The 17,262-nt window shown below is 41.8% G+C and overlaps 1 protein-coding gene across 2 annotated transcripts; it reads left to right on the forward strand.

The window, feature by feature from the left end:
• Positions 1–308: 308 nt before the first annotated feature.
• Positions 309–16,641, forward strand: ssbp3b (single stranded DNA binding protein 3b). Of its 2 annotated transcripts, XM_034223515.1 has the most exons (18): positions 309–499; positions 1,145–1,217; positions 1,340–1,401; positions 1,490–1,574; positions 9,595–9,684; positions 10,736–10,810; positions 10,997–11,059; positions 11,211–11,274; positions 11,370–11,443; positions 11,812–11,876; positions 11,960–12,008; positions 12,268–12,303; positions 12,411–12,465; positions 12,555–12,619; positions 13,900–13,978; positions 14,166–14,194; positions 14,279–14,380; positions 15,252–16,641. In XM_034223515.1, the coding sequence occupies exons 1-18, from the start codon at positions 444–446 to the stop codon at positions 15,279–15,281; spliced, it is 1,152 nt and encodes a 383-aa protein (XP_034079406.1). In that variant the 5' UTR covers positions 309–443; the 3' UTR covers positions 15,282–16,641. The 2 variants fall into 2 exon arrangements, with proteins under 2 accessions (XP_034079406.1, XP_034079407.1); XM_034223516.1 differs by lacking the exon at positions 10,736–10,810.
• The last annotated feature ends 621 nt before the right edge of the window (positions 16,642–17,262 follow it).

Consider the following 17,262-nt stretch of genomic DNA (forward strand, 5'->3'; position numbering starts at 1 on the left):
TACATAATAAATACTTCTTAGAGTTAAAATAATCTCAGTTCTTTTTTCTTAAAAAAAATAAATAAAATGTAAGTGTTGGTTGATTACCAATATATTTAATTCCCATTGCATAGGTTACAATCATTAGGGTAAATAATAAATACTCTTCATCACATTTTGCATATCTGATATAACAGCTATCATCGTCATAACAGCCCAAACTGAAAAGCACGACGAGGCAGACCCATGGGCAGACCTTAAGGCAAACGCCGAGCTCTCATTGGCTCTCGGGTGCGTCAGTCAGGCTTAGCTCCGCCTGTTCCCCCCCCGGACCAGGCTCGGTTGAGACGTCGCGTTGAGGAGGAGTGCGGTTGGAGTGCGAGAGGGTCGCGGCCGCGATGATCTGACAGATGAAATAGCGATAAAAAAAGAGCGAGAAGGCGGTCGTCCTCCCACACAAAACAATGTTCCCCAAAGGCAAAGGCTCCCCGGTGCCCTCCGACGGCCAGGCGAGAGAAAAGTAAGCTCCGAAACCTTTATTTTGTGTATTTTTCGCCTCGCAAGTTGTTTCTCTGTTGATCGCTGGACGGGCTAACAGGAGGCGATTTCCTCCTACCGAGCACTGAATTGAATGAACCGCCTTGTCTGCTCGCCATTCCTCCCCTGAGCCGTGTTTCTGCTAATGTGGCTATTTCCAGTCTCTTTACACCTCTGCTGTACGATTCACGCTTCAGTTTGGTTGTTTTAATCATATTCCTGCAGGTTTTTTAAGAGGAGGAAACAATAACATGCTGCACAGTACATTGTTTTCTGTGTTGCGCTCCGTTTTTATTTCCCTCAGCCCCATCAGTGCCACCAGGATACTGTACCCCTGCTAATATAAATAGCCGCTGTTATTTTCAACACAACACGACGCTGAATTATACTGTTGCTTTAGCACTTTCCTTTTCACCTGCTCATTGTAGTGAATCTTACCCCAGGTTGTGGCTTGATTACACAGTCCCCATTGATTTTTTTTGGCATAGGCTATTTGGCAGCCATTGTTCAAAAGGCCCGTGCCCGACTCTAGTCACTCTAGTGCTCGTTGAAGAAGATCAAATCAGCTGTTTGACGTTTATTTATGACCAGTTTGTTAAATTAACATTTTGTTTGTTTCCCCACACAGGTTGGCTCTGTACGTTTATGAGTATTTGTTGCACATAGGAGCTCAGAAGTCTGCACAGACCTTTTTATCAGAGGTATGTGATATTTTGGGAAAAGCTAAAACCACACTCCTGTGATTGTGCTCTTTAAGGAAAAAACAACAGTAAATCATTGAATTGAACACCCTTGGATAATTATTGAAATCCCTCTTTCCTAGATACGATGGGAGAAAAACATAACACTTGGAGAACCTCCTGGATTCCTGCATTCCTGGTGGTGGTAAGTGAACATATTCGAGTCTTTCCTGTAGACGTGTTCAGGGGTTGTTGTGTGGTTTTGTTTGCTTTATGACCGGTCTCTTCCACAGTGTATTCTGGGACTTGTATTGTGCTGCACCAGAGAGGAGAGAGTCATGTGACCACTCCAGCGAAGCGAAAGCCTTCCATGATTACGTGAGTAGTGCTTACACGGGAACTGATGTACATGTTGCTCTGTCTTCGGCTAAAGAAGACAACAACTTGAAGTGGTGTAAATAATGCGCCTTAAACTTGGGTTGTGCAACGAGTCTTGTTTTTTGTTGTTGATGCTATCAGAACTCAAGTGCATATAATCTCGGTTTGTCAACACTCAAGTCCTGACAAAATCTCCCTCATACCCCTTCAAGTGTGATATGGCTTCAACTTATTGTGAATTCATTTAAGCTTGAAGAATCATCCCGATTTAACCCTTTTTTCACTTTCTTTTTGAGATATCAGTCATTTGGTTTTGTCCACTGCCTCTTTTGGAGCTTTATTCAATTTAGGATACTATAGTATTGTTTTCTCCTACATTTCTAAATGGTCATCTTGCCCTGTCGTTGGCTTGAATGAAGCACCCAGCAGTGAGCTTTATAGGCTTCTGGGGAAATGATTCTGACGTCAGCATGTCCTGAGCCAGACCTGTCGAGCTCTCCCCCTCCTTTCCACACTTTAGCCCCCTGCCACAGTTTGGAAGCCCAATAAGAAACTAATGTGTGTTCTGCACAACTTCAGAGACAAACAGCTTGATTTTTGTAAAGCACTCCAGCTGCCCTGATGCATGGTAGCTCCTGTTGATGGTGAAATGTTTTATCTGCAGTGACGTAATCCTAATGAATTTCAAACTGAAGAACTGTACAGGCAGTCTGGGATCCAACATCTATTAAAAAGAGCTCAGGACACAATTGAGTGCGGACTGCTCATCTTATGATGGCTCTTTCATACTTGCATGCTATGGGTGTTTTGCATCTTGATAAATATGCAGTTTTAGCCATGGTGCTTTTTTGTCATTGTTTCCAGCTTTGAGTAAGCATTCAAAAGGAGCCTCATGAGGATCAAAGAAAGTGCAAACTGCTAGTCGGTGGCTGTTCCCATCCTTGTGTTTCATCATGTAGCGCATGAAAATGAAGTAAACACAAATACTATTCTGTTTTCTGCTGTATCAGCACAGCCAAGAAAGACATTAGAGGTTAAGGAGTCCTCTCGTGATCACTGATACACAGTATGAAGGTTTGTGGTGTATCAAACAGGAAGGGGTTAAAACTGAGATGTTGGTCTTGCTCTTAGCAGATAGGGTTGTCACGGTAACAGGCCTCCTGATCTGGCAGGTGACTTAGGAGGCAGAAGAGCAGCACTTCCATTTTTCAATAAACGCATTCCTTATTATTGCAGCTCAAAGGTGTGCATTTAGTAAAATGTGATTTTTATCTAGAGCGACAACGATAAGTTGATCAACAGAAAATTAGCTGCCAACTATCTTGATGTTCAAAGTAACTTCTTCGTGCAAAAAAAGGCTGTTTTCAGGCTCTAAAATAATAACATAAGTACATTTCCTGCTTGTTCCGTTACATATCAATTCAGAGTATCTTTGTTTCAAGACATTCACTTTGACTTTAAGAATCTCGGATGCACATTTGTACAATTTGACATTTTACAGACCAAAAGATTTACTGAATATCTGTAAAAGAACAACTGAAACGGTATTTTATTATGAACTTTAGACAAGCAGCTCAGATTGCCTGTGCCTATGGGGGGGGGGGATATCTTTATTTTAGACAAATAATAATTATAAGAACGACTTATCGAATTTAACTCCTATAATTTAGCAATTTCCCTTGTATTCAATAAGGAAACACCCTCAGACCGGTTGTGAGAGATTTCAGCAGCTCATAACAATTTTCATAACATGGAAAGCATTTAGCAAACCAGGAAACATCGTGAGTCTGATCACTATGGTGAGCTTTCAGAGTTTCTGTGCGGCCGTCTCTTCCCCCGACATCTTGTGGTTGCCCTTCGCTCTGACGTTGGCTCTCCTTCCGTTCATTTGTGGATGTTGAGGGTCAGGCAAGTGTGTGTGGACAGTACAAGTCCTTAGACCCTTGTCTTTGTCTAGAGGTGGGGGAGGTGAGTGCGTTAGCCCGCAGCGCTCGTAAAAAAAAAAACTCGTCGTATTCACGCTGGGCCTGACGGACGCCTCCCCGAGGGCCCCGTCGCCATGGCGTCGGCTGTGATTGATGGCTGTCACGGAGCTGAGGGCCAGATTGGAAAAAGGAAAAGGGGAGTGGCACCGTGGCATATGCCCAGCATCCTCCACTGCTGAGGAGCCGAGGGAATAAAGAGAGGGGGGAGGAAGAGGAGAAGTGGAAAGGACCTGCTAGAAGTAGCGAGAGAGGGAGAGCATCCAGTCAGGATCCAGAGAGGGCTTTTATGATGTTGATTGATGGTTAAACATTTACAAGCTAAACATAGGGGCTGGTTTCTTTTGAGCGCTGGTTCCAGTGGAAGAAGTGAGGCTGTTGAGCGCATGCTAGGTCAGGATCTGAGGTTGGGTGGTCTGTGATGCAGCCCAACCCCCCCCCAAATAAATCTATCCCATTTGAAATCTGACTGTTTCTCTGTGTATACTATTGCTTTTTCACCTCACCAAAGCTCTTGGTCATCTCTCTTTCTCTCCCCCCCATGTGTTCCCCTCTCCCCCTCCCTCTTTGTTTTTGTAAAGCACAAGCACATCCGCCGCCACTCTGGGCCTTTTCCAACCTCCTTCAGTGATTCGACTATTCAGGGGAAATTTGTTTGGCTGGGGTGGCTCTGAAGTACACACACACACACGTACACGCTGACACATGGTGTGTGTGTGTGTGTGTGTGTGTGGGGAGGGGGGGAGTCTGTCTTTAAAAGAAGGTCCCCTGGGAAGTTGTATGGAAGGCCACAGACGAGAGCCTCGTAGCCCCGGGCGGGACATCTGCCCCTTTCCTGTCCCAGACTCAGTGACAGACGCGGCTCGTTTAGACCGAGAGCAGCAGCAAGCACAGCTGTGGCTTTACAGAGACGAGATAAAGATTTCTCATGCCTGGGAACTCGCACTGCATGTTGTTTCAGTTTGTAACTTCTACAAAGATATGTCGATTGTTGACTGTTTTATTTTTACTTACTTCTTAGAAGGCTTTATTCCAGGAATGGACTAATTATGCCTAGAGGAACAAACACATTGCTGCTGCGCTTTTACTACGAACTAGATGTGGTTTTATGAGCGTATATTCTAGGAAACTTTATCTGTGATGCAAAAAGTTGCGTCAGTAAGGCTTGCTTTAGTTTAAAACTAGACACATCTTCCTGGAGTTTAAAAACTGAAATGTGAGCTCCTTAAAACCTTTGATACTCCCGTGTAGGATTTATTTAAGCTTTAATTAATGCATTTATTGGGAATAACACAACTTATTTGTCACTGGGAACGTGTACTTAAAATATAAAATACTAATCCTGAGACACCCATTTGAGTTTTAAAACATTACAATTATACATGTATATAATTCTCTGTTGCAAATGACCATTTCTAATGGCTTTTAAAGATGTCATAACTATGAATAACTGTATACATTTAAAGGTGGGGTAGGTAATTTTGGAGAAACCAGCTCGAGTGCGCTAGAATTTGAAAATACACAGCCGGAAAAAATCTGCCACTTCCTTACAGAGCCCCTCCTCCAACACACACGAACGCGCACATGACCAATGAGGGCACGAGATAAGTTTGTGCACAGATGGAAGGCTGACAGGCAGGTAGGCCATCCAGTTACTTTAGCCGGGCCGGCTAAAATGATTGGTCGTGCTTTTTACAGTACTACGGCTTCCACAGATGAAAAAAAATTGTATGGATTTTTTGTCAAAGCACTTAAGATATTCATTGCTATCGGGATGTTAAGAGCATTCCATGGAATATAACAAAAGTGTATCTCGAGCCGGTTTCTCAAACTTACATACCATATAATATTGCAAACGTGACTCATTAAATTCCCCTTTTTGTACGTTCAAGTGCGGAGCAAAACCATCATTGTGGATTATGTTGATTTACTGAGTGCAGAGTCAGAGATGTCTTAAAAAAATGTCTTGAGTCAAAGAAAGCCAGATGTAGATGATGCACATGGACCTGATTAGGGATGCATACCGGTATCCGGTATTACCGAAATACCGGTTACTGGTGGCTACGGTATACCGTACCGAAATCAGATCCCATTTCGATACTTTAAAAAAAAAAAATTCTAATTTCTTTTTTTTAAATTTAATTTTAAAAGTGAGTCCGTGGCCCGTGATGGCGTGATAGATTATATTGCATAATCGTTTTTCTTCATATTTTATTTATTTGTCATTGTTTGTTCAATACTAGAAAGGTAAAAGTCCCACAAATGAACGGTGATGGGATTTGTTTTCTCTCACCAGTGAAGGCAAATGTTGATTTTAAAGATGAGATTTGTTTGTTTGTGCAATGCCGAGATCTCATGACCTTTATTCTATTATTTATTTGTTCTCTAGTCGAATCTCAGGTTTAACATTAATTATAACGGTGCTATAACGGTCTGTTTGCATTGACAAGATGTGCTATTCACGCGGCACACCTGATGGCGGGTGTTATAAAAGATATTCCATAATCGGTTTTCTTCATATTTTAAGTATTTTTCATTGTTTGTTCAGTACTAAAAGGTCCAAGAAGTCCCACAATTGAATTTAATATTCATTTGACATGTTAACTATATCGTAAAGCGCTTCCTGGGAGTAATTGTGGGATGATACATTTTCAAAGTATCACGATATGTATCGGTTGAGTATCGGTATCGTTCAGTGGTATCGGTATCGTAAAAAAGTCAACGATATGCATCCCTAGACCTGATTACAATACCTGCATAAAAATACACTAATCAAACACTGGTTCCTCTTCTTACAACTTATTTGATGGGGTTCCTAGTCTCTAGTATTATCCCTGACCTCTATGATCTCTGTTCTATAACTATTAACGAGTAGTAAAAGGATAGGGATACAAATTCATTTAATATGCTTCCCAAAAGCAGAGTTGAAGAGTTGTGATTAGCCTGCTTTGCAGATGATACTTCTTTTTACTTAGAATCTACTGTGTGTGTGCTTCTATAAGCTGACATTAGAAAAAACATACTTATAAAGCTATCTAAATATTTACCCAGAATCCTTGGTAAGCCTGTCAGGTCATGCAGGTTGGATGGAGTAATTGCTGGATGACTCCTGACAGTAATTGTCAGCAGGGTGGGGTCTTGTTTGACTTGGACAACTTGTCCAGGCACTTCAAATCTTGCTGAACAGGAAGAGTTCGATGTATGCAGATGGTTTGAATATTTCCTAAAGCAGTGCCGGTCTTCAACACTTGTTTAGTTTGTACTCCCAATATGTTGCAGACGGCATACATTAGAAATAATGTTTTTAATTAGCGCCAGGATTTGCAAAATATAACTAATTGGATTATTTTAACTTGTTTAATGGATTGAATGTCTATTTAGACCATTTTATAGTTAAAGGTGTAAGCAACAGTTTTTTTTTTGAAGAGGATCTGCACAGAACAAGGATTTTTTTTTAATGAGGTCCCAGGGGGTCCGCGGGGTCTTCAAAAGTATTAAACGTTGATAAATCAATTTAGCGAAAATTAAGGCTATTAAAAAGTATTAAACTGCATTTTCCAAGGTATTACATTTTGTAGCTTGTTTCCAATAAGTATATAAATGGTCCAAAGAGGTTGTATTCTACAGTCTGCATGAATGTAATAATTGCGTAGGTGTGTAGTGTGATTCTGTGTAGTTTATTTATGGCATCCCGTTGGACTTGACGTCATCTGAACAGGACATCGCACGCTCACTGCTTGATAGCGCGCGAAGGTCCGTTTACGCCGGTTGTTAAACAACATCGTTATGGGGAAATGCAAGTCTGCGTCCAAATGGTTGGAAGATAAGGAGGAAGGACAATCAATACTGTATATAGTCAATGTGAGGTAAAGTGTGTCGCCAAGGTAACCGGTTAAAACTCGAAGTTGCGATGAGGTCTTAAAATGTATGGAAATGGTCTTAAAAGGTCTTAAATTTGACTTCAGGATTCCTGCATATACCCTCGGTCTGTAGAATACTGTGTGTAGGAAGGGTTTTGTAGCCCTTCAACACTTCATTGTGTTTTTCTCCCATATTTTACCTTTACCAAAAAATGTGCCTGTGGGATTTGACTATTGAACTAGTCCATATTGCAATTTCAATGATAATTCAATATAGAGAGGTTATTTCATGCAAAGCTTTTAAATATCTTGCTTTAAGTGGATGATGGAGCTCCTGTGTACAGTGTATACTGCCAATATAATATTTATTAGAAGCAGAGTAGGACTTTCCAGTACTTTAAAGGTTCATGTAGAAGGGAAAAACTCTTAAGAGCAAAAGATTCAGCAACACTTGTAGTATACAGAACTACTTTATCACCAAATAAAAGTCTGGTGTTTACTGTGGAAACTTGAGGCGACAAATTAGAACCAGACAGAAGTACAAGTTGTCATCAAAGAGTGAGCACTTCTTGTGTGTAGAAGAAACAGAGCAGCCGGGTCACCAAACATGCCACATGCTGCTCGCACCATGGTGGGATAAAGTTTTGTGCTTTTTGGTGATGTGAAAAAATAGTTCACATGCCCAACAAAAACATGGGCCGCTTATCAGACTGTGTGTTTTAAGTGAGTCATTGCTGGCCTCAAAGCACCCGTTGTGTGACTTTGGTTTCTTTAACAGGGAATAATTAAGTTCATTTTAATTAAGATGGATTCATTAACTTAATAGCTCTCGCTGCGCCCTCTTTCCAAGTGGGAAGGGGCCGGTGCCAATTCTTCCCTTCCATTTTCTTTCTACAATGCGTTCAGATTCGGATATAATGGAAGAGCTGCATTTGCACAGAATACCTTTTACCCATATGATTGATCAGAAATCGATAAAAGAATCGATAATGGCTTTAATATCAAGTTAATCTTATCATATCCCAACCCTAGTGCTTTGTTGTTCAGACATACTGGTCAAAATTGGTAAGGAAGTACATGTGAGTGCAAAATGGATCTGCATATCAACTGAAATGTCCTTCCACTACATATTTACAGCAGTATATTTCCGTAAAGAAGATGTATTTTGGTCTGTCTCTGTCGCGGTAGTGTTGGGGCCTGATGAGACGTGACTCCTCTCTGGCCTCACTTCTCTCCCTGCTGAGGTATTTCACAGTGTCCCTGCAGTGGCAGCCGGAGCAGATATAATTAGGGAAGGCGCAGTCGATACCAGGGAGTGTGTTGGCTATTGACCAGTGATGTCTGTAGGGCTGCACAGAGTGTTTGATGCTGCTACATCCATTCTGTATAGCAATCATCACCAGTTTGCGTCCTTCTACACTATACAGGGCTCCTGTTGTCTTGTATCTGTTCTTTGGAAGCTAAACACTGCCGCTCTGAAGACATTAGCCCAGCTCAGATTGCCTCGGCTACAGGGAAGAAAAACTCAGTCAATTAGGAGCGTGTGACCGAAGCAAATGGCACATTAGTGAATTAGAGCTGCGGTTTGAGCAGGAAATCGGCCCAGCAAGCCCCTGCTGTGTAGCAGCACTTTGGAGCCACTGACTCAGTGAATCCCACTGATTCTTATCTGATCCTGGATCAGCAGGATGCAGAAGCCTCAATAAGGAGGACCCCATTAACACAGCTTTTATACTAGACCCATGAATGATAGGGGTCTGTAGAATCCATGGTGGTAAATTCAGATTCATTTGTCCATTAGATTTGCATTAAATGTACATTTCTCTTTGACACTTCACATAATTTAAGACAGCACATAACATGCACAACAATACATGACACGCAAAAGAAAAATGACAATTATGCATCTTAAAAACCAGTTTGTTCCTACACTGGCCTGTAAGTCCATCAACACCACAACAGTGCCCGATTTATTGTACGTATAGCAGTGGCTTGAATATTTGATTTCTAAAAGGCTCATCTTGTGGCTCGCTGACTCAAGAACTGCAACATAGTAAAGGGATAAAATAGATGTCCTGCAACAGCATTTCATATGCAAGTTCAATCTGGACACCTTCTGGTCAATTTACTGTGTGTAAAACATTGAGAGGTTGTAAATGTTGTTTTCTTGTTCCTCAGAGTGCAGCAGCAGCTCCCAGCCCTGTGATGGGGGGGATGCCCCCAGGTGACGGCATGCCAGGAGGACCAATGCCCCCCGGCTTTTTCCAGGTCAGCCAATCACTGATACTGTCTGTTCATGTTTAGGAATGATCTGAAATCAACTCCACTTCATTTAATTTGTTACTTGGCTTGACAAACCACTTCACAATCATTTGTCAAAATTGCCATAAATTGGTATCCTGTGGACGGACAAATTATTGAATGGAATGCTAATTTTCTTAGCTGGCTCCCACTTTGTAAAATATCGTCAGGTTTCTTTTTGATCACGAAGCTGTAGGTTTCCACATCAGTATGTCTGTGTTGTCTTTTGTTTTGCTCCACCCTGCTCAGTGAACTTGTAGTAAACATCACGGACGTCCTGTCTGCCCGGGCCTCTCCAGTGCTGTAAACAGGCAGGCGTGGCCCGGCCATTTTCCCTAATGGAGAAATCGAAAGGTGCAGCACCTACTGTAAATCAATATCTCACGAGGATAAACTCTTGGCAGGCAACTGAAGGGAACCGGCTGTAAGAGGGGACATAGAGATGCAATGTTGCTCTGCTTCCAGTCCAAAATCCAACTGCTTATTATGAACTAGAAGCCACAAAAGCATTATGTTAATATCAGGAAAGACATTTTTGACATACTTTCCATTTCAGGATCCAATGGAGGAGGTTCAATTAGACCCCTCACTCTCTGTCAGATCAGCAACATTAGCGACACAGTGCCGGTGTTTAGTGTTGTTGTGAAGCTAATTGCATACAGCTTAATTGACACTGTTTATTCAGGGAAATTAGCACTGATAACATGCAGCAGGCTTCTTGATGACTTGACTGACAGGCGAAAGAGCACACTTCCTCTTCATCTCTTTCCTCTCATTCAAGGCCAAGTCATTCGCTCGCTCTCCTCCGCTCAGCCTCTCTCTCTCTTACTGCGTTTGGGACATGGAAATGAGCATCTTATTTCTGTACATCCTTTTGCGCCACACTTCTTGCGCTCTGACTGTCTTCTGCCCTGCAGTAACCCGGCTTTTGTCGCTTTTGTTTCCCTCTTCATCTCATACTCCCCTCTCCCCCTCCTCTGTCTGCCTCCTTGCCTCTTCATGTTGTGCGATGCCACAGGGTCCTCCTGGTCCCCAGGGCTCTCCTCACCCTCAGCCTCCTCCCCCTAACAGTATGATGGGACCTCACAGTCAGGTAACTCTCCCTCTCCCTCCTTCTCTCTTTTTTTCTGTTTTGCTGTCTGCGGTCATCTGGGGACGGCTGGATGCTTCATGCTTTGGCCTCTGTCTCAGCTTAATGCTTTGTGCTGCTTTCAGTATTCCCACAAACAGGGAAATTCTACATTTTAAATTACATGGAGCAATGTTGTTTCTGTTGTAGTCCTTCATGTCGCCTCGCTTTGCTGGAGGCCCCAGAGGACCCCCCATCAGAATGGGGAACCAGGTAGAGCTCACTCTCTCACACACACACACACACACACACACACACACACACACACACACACACACACACAATATATATATTTATAATACATATCACATATAATAAAAAACAAAACCGTTGTATTGATGTCTTTGTGTTTTATTTCACGTAGCCCCCAGGTGGAGGTCCAGGTCCTCATCCCATGCTGCCCAACATGGACCCAACAAGACCACAAGGTGCGACTCAGTGCTGTATTCATATAGACTTCATACCTGCAGTAGAGAAATAATCATGGTGTATTGCTTCATTTAAATGTCCATTTTCCTTCCAGGCCATCCTAACTTGGGGCCAATGCAGAGAATGAGCGGCCCTCGAGGCATGGGACCTATGGGGCCCGGTCCACAGGTAGAATATTTTACTCTCATAGATTAATATCACCACTGCTTTGATGCAGCAGTAGTCTTTGGGCTTTATAGATTAGTTTTAGTGTTTGTACATAGTCTTTACAAAAAGTGCAAAATTTGATCCAATGTGTTTTTAAAAGTGAAGAGTGTGCTTGAATTCAAATATACTTCTTTCATACTTAATCTTTATTTTTAACACGATCTATTTGAATAATCCCAGTGCCGTATTTGTTTGGGAGCTTGAATAATACTTTTAAACTGTTGTACAATTTTATCAACCATATCCAAACTAGGTATTTTTTGAAGTATGTTCGTTTGCAGGTTGGTTTTCTTTACATACAGATTTGGAATTTGATTTTGTTTTCTCAGAATTTCGGTGGCGGGATGAGGCCTCCCCACAACAGCATGGGTCCCGGTATGCCAGGAGTGAACATGTGAGACTTTTTTAAAACATTTTGTAAATGTAATCTTTTCAACCATAGTGCATTATCTAACTAAAACTGTTCTGAACACCTAGGGGCCCAGGGACTGGTCGGCCATGGCCCAATCCCAACAACTCCAACTCTGTGAGTACTAATGCACAAACACACACATACAGCTAGAAAAACTGCAGATTGCAGTTAGATTTCCTCTCAGAGCCTCGGAGGTCTAATGTGCTCCGAGGTTCGAGTCTGGGATGTAATTGTAGTATTATGTGTCACGGTTTCCACAGACAGTTGGACAGACTGCCCTAATGCTATTAGGATGATCAAATGATGACATTTTGAGGTATAGAAAGGGTTTGCTCTCCCATTTCTGGTCTAATCTTTGTGTTTTTGGTTTCAGATGCCTTACTCATCACCCTCTCCTGGAGCATACGGGGTGAGAACACAGACTGGCATCTTAAATTACACATATTAAATGGTTAATATCTCAGGAAAATACACTTTCAAAGACAGTTTTTATATGTTGTTGTTTATTCTCCATAGGGTGCTTCTGGAGGTGGGGGGCCGCCAGGAACTCCCATCATGCCCAGCCCTGCAGGTGAGTGCTTCCCTGACCTACGCTGGTATTTGTTAGCGGTTTCATGAACTATCCAGTACTAATTATATGTGTGACTACTTTGTTTTTAGACTCAAACAACTCTGGCGACAATTTGTACACGATGATCAACACTGGACCCGGCAATCGAAATAATGTGAGTTCTGTTTCATCGTTACTTTCATTCTGCATTAAGTGTTGATAATGTGACCATTGAGTGAAGTTCAATGGAAGTCCTAATGGTACATATAGCATATATTTTAAGCAGTTTTTACATTTAGTGCACTTTCCAAAAAGGATTTCTTTAGATCTTTAGATCCATCGTTGTTATTAGTTGTTGTTATATATTTATCAAACCTGAGCTTTTACTCATTTAATTCCAAGACAGCTAGGTACTTACGTTTATTTCCTGTCTGTTTTAACTACACATCTAAACATCAGGATCAGGCCTGTGAATGAAAGAGAGGCCACTTAGTAAAACAGTGCTTAAAGGAGAAAAAACAATTAAGTGATGTGTTCAGTGCGTTGCTAGTCGTTAAGAAAAGCTCATAGCATTAACTAAACACCGGACCGCTCCACCATCTCAACACACTCCTCTGTCTAACGACCATCTGTTTTATACAGCCATGTTGCGGGGGAAATACATTTGACATCTATGTTGGAGTTGAAAATGATTTTCCTCTTACTTTGAGGTCATTTAGTAGAAACAAACCAAATTATATTGGTTGTGTTGTTTAAACGGTAGGCTACTTTCTCAGTCTCTCTTGGAGCTGAAATGACCAGGAACTTACATTTCACCTATCCTGAAAAACCCACTTCTTCATGTCTCTTCTACATCAACATGTGTCCCCTCTGTGTAAAGAGATTCTGAAAGTTTCAGGAAAAAAGATTCTCTCTCTTTTTGTCCTGATCCATTTCTATAAAAACCTGTCTGAAAACGAGCTGATCAGATTTTGGCCACTTTATGATGTCATAACGATGTTTTGGCTTGTGTAACCATTAGCCAATCACCAACCAAGGTAATCACCCCCCCCTTATCACCTGAATCTCCTCCTAGAGCACCATTGTGTTCTTTTTAACCAAATCTCTCTCAGAGGGTCGTGGGGAGGGGCTCCTTATTTTCATCTAAAGTAACAGACAGAGAATCAGCACTTTTGAAACAGGGCTGAAACAGAGGGGATTATGGGATGCTGCAATGATCTGTTTGGTGTTTGGAGCCAAACACTGCAGAGACATGTTTTGTATATATCTGAGACCTATAATATATTGTTGAAAAACAGTGTAATAGGGGACCTTTAAGTTAAAAGAGAATTTAAAGTAGCAGAAAAAGGTAAATACACTTTAACTGAGCTCCTATTTTTATTTAGAACCTTGTTGGATATGCCTGTGTTCTGGAGATGTGTTGAGTGAGTCTGTTCTGTGTTGTTTCCCCTCCAGTTCCCTATGGGCCCCGGCTCTGACGGACCCCTGGGAGCCATGGCTGGGATGGAGCCACACCACATGAACGGGTCACTAGGTAACACCGCTCGCCACAAAAACACTGTCACCAACAACACCGAAATGCTCGGGTTGCATTACATGATTTAGGAGTACACTATGTCCACTATGCCATGTGGAGGTTCAGTAGAGAACATTTTAAGAAGTAACCTAGTAAATAAACATTGATTTTAAAGGGTTTCATTTTTATATTGTTTATTCTTTAGGCTCTGGTGACATGGATGGAATGAACAAGGTAAATATTGCGGAGAGCTTTTACATTTCAAGCTTAATCGTTAATCGGTTTTATACTTATCACATTGTGAACTGTTGTTTCCAGAATTCTCCAAACAATTTAAGTGGCATTAGCAATCCTCCTGGGACCCCGAGGGACGACGGGGAGCTGAGCGGAAACTTCCTCCACTCCTTTCAGAGCGAGAACGTAAGTTTCTTCAGCTAACATCACTGGACGGTGGGTGACTGTACTTTGATGGACACAGAAGTAGAGCACATAGAAAAGCCTCATATTCACATCCCTGACTCAGGGTTTCCGTTAGCCGGTAATTACCGTTTTTTTAGCTGGTAAAATGTATTAAAAACCGGTAAATTCAAAACCTGCCGGTCAAAATGTCTGGTAATAATTAGGGATGCTCCGATCGATCGGCCGCCGGTCATTATCGGCCGATATTCACTCTTAATAGTTTGATCGGTGCTCTCTATGAAGGCCGATCAGGAGAGCTGGATCTGATCGATACGGACATAAACGCAAGTGAAGTGTAACCGGACGCGAGTCGACACGCAGCTCTGCATGATCACCTGAAGCCCCGCCCACTGTTTAGCGAGCTGCATGAGAAACTGACGGGCTGTCAGGAGAGAGAGGGAGGGAGAGGAAGAGAGGATCCGTTTCTTCCGTGTTATTATTCAAAGTTGATGTAAACTTTTGAATAATGTACTTTATCTACTAAAAGTAGTTTGTATGAATGTAATAATTATGTTTGTTGAATCATTTATTGAAATATGAATCTGCATTTTTCGATCTGTTACGATTATAAACTGAAGCAATATAAAGATGACTGCTTTTAAACATCAGCATATCCGGTCATAGTCCGGTAATTACCTGCTAACGGAAACTCTGCTACACAACTCTTATTATTATTATTGAAACATGACTGGTAAGTTTCAAATTTGTCCGGTAAAATAAATTCTGTCCGGACATTTGACCGGCGAGAAAAAATCCTAGCGGAAACCCTGCTCTGACTACAGTAGGGGAAAGGTGTGTGTGTGTGTTAATGCTCTTTTATGTGCCTCTCCAGTACTCTCCAACCATGACGATGAGTGTGTGACCCCCCCGCCGCCCCGCCCGACATGATATGCCATCATTCCGAGGATCTGAACTCACTATAGGACACGGCCAAACACATCAGCACCGAATCAGGGACAGGCGCCATTTTGGTTCCACACTAACGCCAGAATGCTGATCGGGGAGAAAAATCTAAACGGCTGCTGCTCCTTGCTCAAAAACGAAGGACAATATTTCCATTTATCACAATCCCAAGTGTGACGAAACCAGCTACTGAAATGCATACATGACACGTTTTACGTTCTTTGCAGAGCCCCTCGCCCCCCCCCCCCCCCCCCCCCCCCATGACCCTCCTCCCCCTCCTTCAGCTCTAGAGCAAAGAGAAAAATATGTTTGGGGTTTTACCTCTTGTACTTTTTAATTATTGCTTTGTGGTGCAAGATGTGCAGGAAAATGTCTCCGCTTTTTGTCCCTTAAAACACTGGAGAGTGTGCATATGCATTGTGAGCTTGGAAAGTCTTTGTCTTGTCCTTTTACTTCTCGCCATGCAAACTGTCACAAGTCAGCTGACATAGGACTCTTGCCTTTTACTCTTGTGGCCACCTTTATAGATAATGTACCATCCTTCCCAATGCCCACCCTTCTATTTAAAGAGGTTTGTAAAAAGGGGGGGAAAGACTTGAAAGATTATGGCTTTTATTGTGACGACCTTTCACGGTATGTAAGTGCTCAGATGGTTCTTACTATATGTCAAATTGATCCCATTTGATCAATTCCAGTCTCTTATTGCTGACAGCGATGCGATCTTGGCTCATTTAATTTAAACGCCTAGATCGCTGTGCAAGGGAAACCAGACTTCGGCATAAGAAGTGAGTGCATGAATGCTGAGAATCTGTGTACAACATACTACCTAGTGCTGCTCTTCTCTCTGTGGACACCTGCTTTAAGATGTGGTGTGTATCTCTTTACCTGTCTGTGCTTAACGCTCTGTGCTCCTCATCGTCGTAGCCTTCTGTGTTTTCTCCAGTTTTGGTTGATTATGATGCTATGAATGAGCGGCCCCATTTTAATCTCATACATATTGGTTGTTCCTCCTGTATCGTTGGTCGTCCCCCATCCTTGCCCCCGTTTTGCCCGCCCACACATTTTTTTTATATTTTGATACAATCTTTGACTACATATATTGCCCCAGTTATTCAGTTAGTCAAAGCTTTCTAAAACCGATTCTAGTAGGCATCATTATAAACTTTAGCAGCAGTCTTGTAAATGTGATGAGAATTTGTTTTTTTTCTGTGAACATTACGCATTATATACATCTGTCCTATGTTGCCTTTATTTGCTGATATTTTTTTATTTCAAATTGAGGAAAGATTGCTTGTTAATATAATTTTACAATAACTTAACTACTTGTGTTGGTTGTTTTTATTTTTACTTGAATGTAAATCCATATCATTTTAGAGTTACTAGAATATGCCACTGAAGATGTGGACATGAAGTTATTTAAGTTACGCATATACTTAGTATTAAACTAGTGCATCCAAATGAAAAGAGGGATATATCCCGCTTGCACAGTCTGAACAGAATAGCTTATTGCTGTTATGTGGGAAATTACAGGTGTAGGACAGAGCCATCAAGATTTTCGGGGATGAGTTGGCTTTCTAACTTCTTGTCATCCATTTTCTGAATCAAGGCCAGACTTAATTTCTTCATGATCTAACATACATGCTTTATGCAACCAAGATTTGTGTTTTCCTAGTTTCTCTCTGAGAAAAAGGGTTTACTATCTGGATTTTCCCCTGAGTAAGTTAGATGGAGTTAGTTTCGTAAAGATCTAAATCGAAACAAACGAGTTGCTCAAATGATTGTTATAAATTATGTTCACAAACTAAAAGGACAGGAAAAAAACACTGGTTATACTTTCAAAAACACTTGACACTGTTTGGTAGTAGAGTGTTGAGAGGCCCAACAACCCACTACCATCGAGGCATTGTTAATTGGGTGGAGGATCTTTAAGGGGGATTCAT

The sequence above is a fragment of the Gymnodraco acuticeps genome, unplaced genomic scaffold (genome assembly GCF_902827175.1).
Source record: "Gymnodraco acuticeps unplaced genomic scaffold, fGymAcu1.1, whole genome shotgun sequence".
In the NCBI taxonomy this organism is placed as follows: domain Eukaryota; kingdom Metazoa; phylum Chordata; class Actinopteri; order Perciformes; family Bathydraconidae; genus Gymnodraco; species Gymnodraco acuticeps.